Raw genomic sequence first — 2,558 nt, 5'->3', positions numbered from 1 at the left:
GAACGCAGGCCTGGGTGGTGCGGGGATGGAGGAGCTCGGGTTTGTGCCCATCACCCCGCACCTGGTCTGGTTTTGCGGAAGGCGCAAGTGGATTTCCCCATGGCCATGGCTAGCGAGAGCTCTGGTCCCCGCCCCGGGCAGCAGTCGCAGCACACAGGGTGCTTTGGTTCCGCTGTGCTGCAGGCGGGGGTAGTTTGCTCAGCTACAGCCAGGGAGAAGGTGGCTGCACCCCATCCTCAGCTGTTCCACCTCAGTGGGAGGAAAGCAGCTTTTTGCTGCCTAGAGCCTGGGCTTGCAAAGGGATCTTGCTTGAGGAGTGTGAGGATGCTGAGGGTTTGGGCACCACACAGGGTGGTTGGGGCTCACCAAAGCAATGGAACATTTATCCTGTTTTGGAGGCCTGAGCCTGTTTCTCACTCCAGCTTGGCCAAAACCAAGCACCTAAGCACTGCAGGGCAATCATAGCCTTCTGCAGAAGTGTATTGAGATTTGCACACTAGTTACATTGCAAGAGGAGAAAGAAAGAGGGCAAGACAACATACTGAAATGAAGAGGTAAAGTACCTCTGTTTTAACCTAGAGAAACACTGACAAAGATGTTAGAAGATTAGACTTGTAAGACTCACACAGAAACATTCAAATATTTAACCTAGCTATGCACTGCTAAACAGGGGACATGAAAGGCACAAGTATTTGAAGAGTCACAGCAGGAGAGGGACTATCAACACCAGGAGCTGTGCCTCCTTGTCTCTCTTCCTGAACTGCTTCTGCGTCTTTGTTACGATTTATGCTAAGAGTTTAAGTTAAGACACTGGTAAGATTTTAGTTTCCATTGTAACTGGGACAGGTCCCTCTCCCGTCTTGGTCCTGGAGAGGGCTCACTTCATACTTGGTGTATTGTGTTCAGAATGAAGTTATTTAAGATCATTGTAATAGAAACATTAGCAGGCATGTCTGCCCTAGCAGCACATTGCTCTTCCTTCTTTTGAGACACTGCAGCACCTTTCTAGAAATGTATAAGCAAAACTATTTTCAAGAGAGGCATTTATCTTAAAAACATTTTTTTAATCAGTTTAACTCCAAAATAAATAATGCAAAGCATGTGTCATAGGTTCTCCTCTGGGTCTGCCTGTTACCACCCCATACAGCCCTTCCTTTGCTTCGCCACATTTTCTTCATCCCCAACCAAGACAAAATTGCCCTTGTAAGAGCTCAAGTCACACATTTCAACAGAACTGGATGGTGTTTATCCTTCAGAGTCATATTATTGATTTGAAGTTCAAGTTTGGCAAAGGGTCTCTCTTCTCCTTTAGTGTTTGTAGTGGACATCAGTAGAAATCAACACATGGCCCTGTGGGGAGAAGAACAGTCACAGAAGTGCTATGAATTAAAAATGAAGTGGTTTTTTTTGTCTTGGGGTTGGTTTTTTTGGTTGTTGTGTGGGTTTTTTTTTTTTTTTTTACATTCAACTTGAACCTGATGGTAAAGGTCAGAAAATCTGCTGTAAACAGCTGAGCCTTGAAAGTAACAAGTTTTAAGCTCTGTCCTTTGAACTTTGCAGAAGCCCTATCTCTCCCTGTGTGCTATCCCTTTGCACCATGCTAGCAAGAGAAGGGACAGCCAAAGATCATACATGGTAAAGTCCATCTGTGTGTTGAGACAGCTAGGCAGTTACCAAAAGTTTGGATTATTATTTTTACCTAATTTGAGCCGCTTAAGTGTTACCTATATACTCTAAACTTGTCCTTAGGACTTTCCCCATTGTTAGCGCATAGAGAGCAATGAACCTACAGAGAGCAGCCCGTCACAGTCTAATGTGATTATCTATGGAAAGTGTGAAGAAGTGTCTTTCTTCCTACTAACCATAAGCTATAAACAAGGATTTGAGGCTGTCTCTGCAAAGCTGAAAATCATTGGGAAGCTGATAAGGAAGTGGAGAAATATAACCAACTTTGGTGAGTTCATTTGTCAGCAATGTCCTTGTACTGAGGGATTGGGCTAGGGAGTGTTGTGAGGGGCACAGAATATGACCCAATGTGGAGAAGAATAACCACAGGACAAAAACGATTTTCTGAGCTCACTAACTTCTTTTGACAAATAGCCTCAACCATGGAACAGGTTGTCCAGAGAGGTGGTGGAGACCTATCCCTGGAGACATTCATGGTCAGGCTTGATGGGGCTCTGAGCAACCTGATCTAAAGATGTCCCTGCTCACTACAGGGAGGTTAGACTAGATGACCTTTAAAAGTCCCTTCCAGCCCAACACATCCTATGATTCTATGATTATCATAGAATGGCCTAGGCTGGAAGGGACCTTAGAGATCATTTTAATCCAGCCTCCCTGCCCCTTGGGGTGCCACTTGTCGACTAGATCAGGCAACACATGGGGACCGAACGGGAATTGAACTCGTGACCTTGGCGTTGTCAGCACCACGCTCAACTGACTGAACTAACCAGCCCCCCTTATCACTAATTATTAAAAAAATCCAGTCATTCTAGGTGCACAGAATTGGATTCACCTTCCTCTCATATTTCACCAACTATTGCTGTTAAATGCAG

General features: G+C 45.0%; 1 protein-coding gene across 1 annotated transcript in view; it reads right to left on the bottom strand.

Annotated features, from left to right (window-relative positions):
* Positions 1–1,308: 1,308 nt before the first annotated feature.
* Positions 1,309–2,558, bottom strand: part of LOC104277565 (BPI fold-containing family C protein-like) — a 14,618-nt gene continuing 13,368 nt past the window's right edge. Inside the window, exon 15 of the mRNA XM_009874235.1 lies at positions 1,309–1,350. Within this exon, the coding sequence (XP_009872537.1) occupies positions 1,309–1,350 (42 nt within the window). The remainder of the gene's footprint in view (positions 1,351–2,558) is intronic.

Source organism: Apaloderma vittatum, unplaced genomic scaffold, assembly GCF_000703405.1.
Source record: "Apaloderma vittatum isolate BGI_N311 unplaced genomic scaffold, ASM70340v1 scaffold4878, whole genome shotgun sequence".
Classification (NCBI taxonomy): domain Eukaryota; kingdom Metazoa; phylum Chordata; class Aves; order Trogoniformes; family Trogonidae; genus Apaloderma; species Apaloderma vittatum.
The sequence above is the reverse complement of the archived record's forward strand: the minus strand, read 5'-3'. Positions and strand labels throughout refer to the sequence as shown.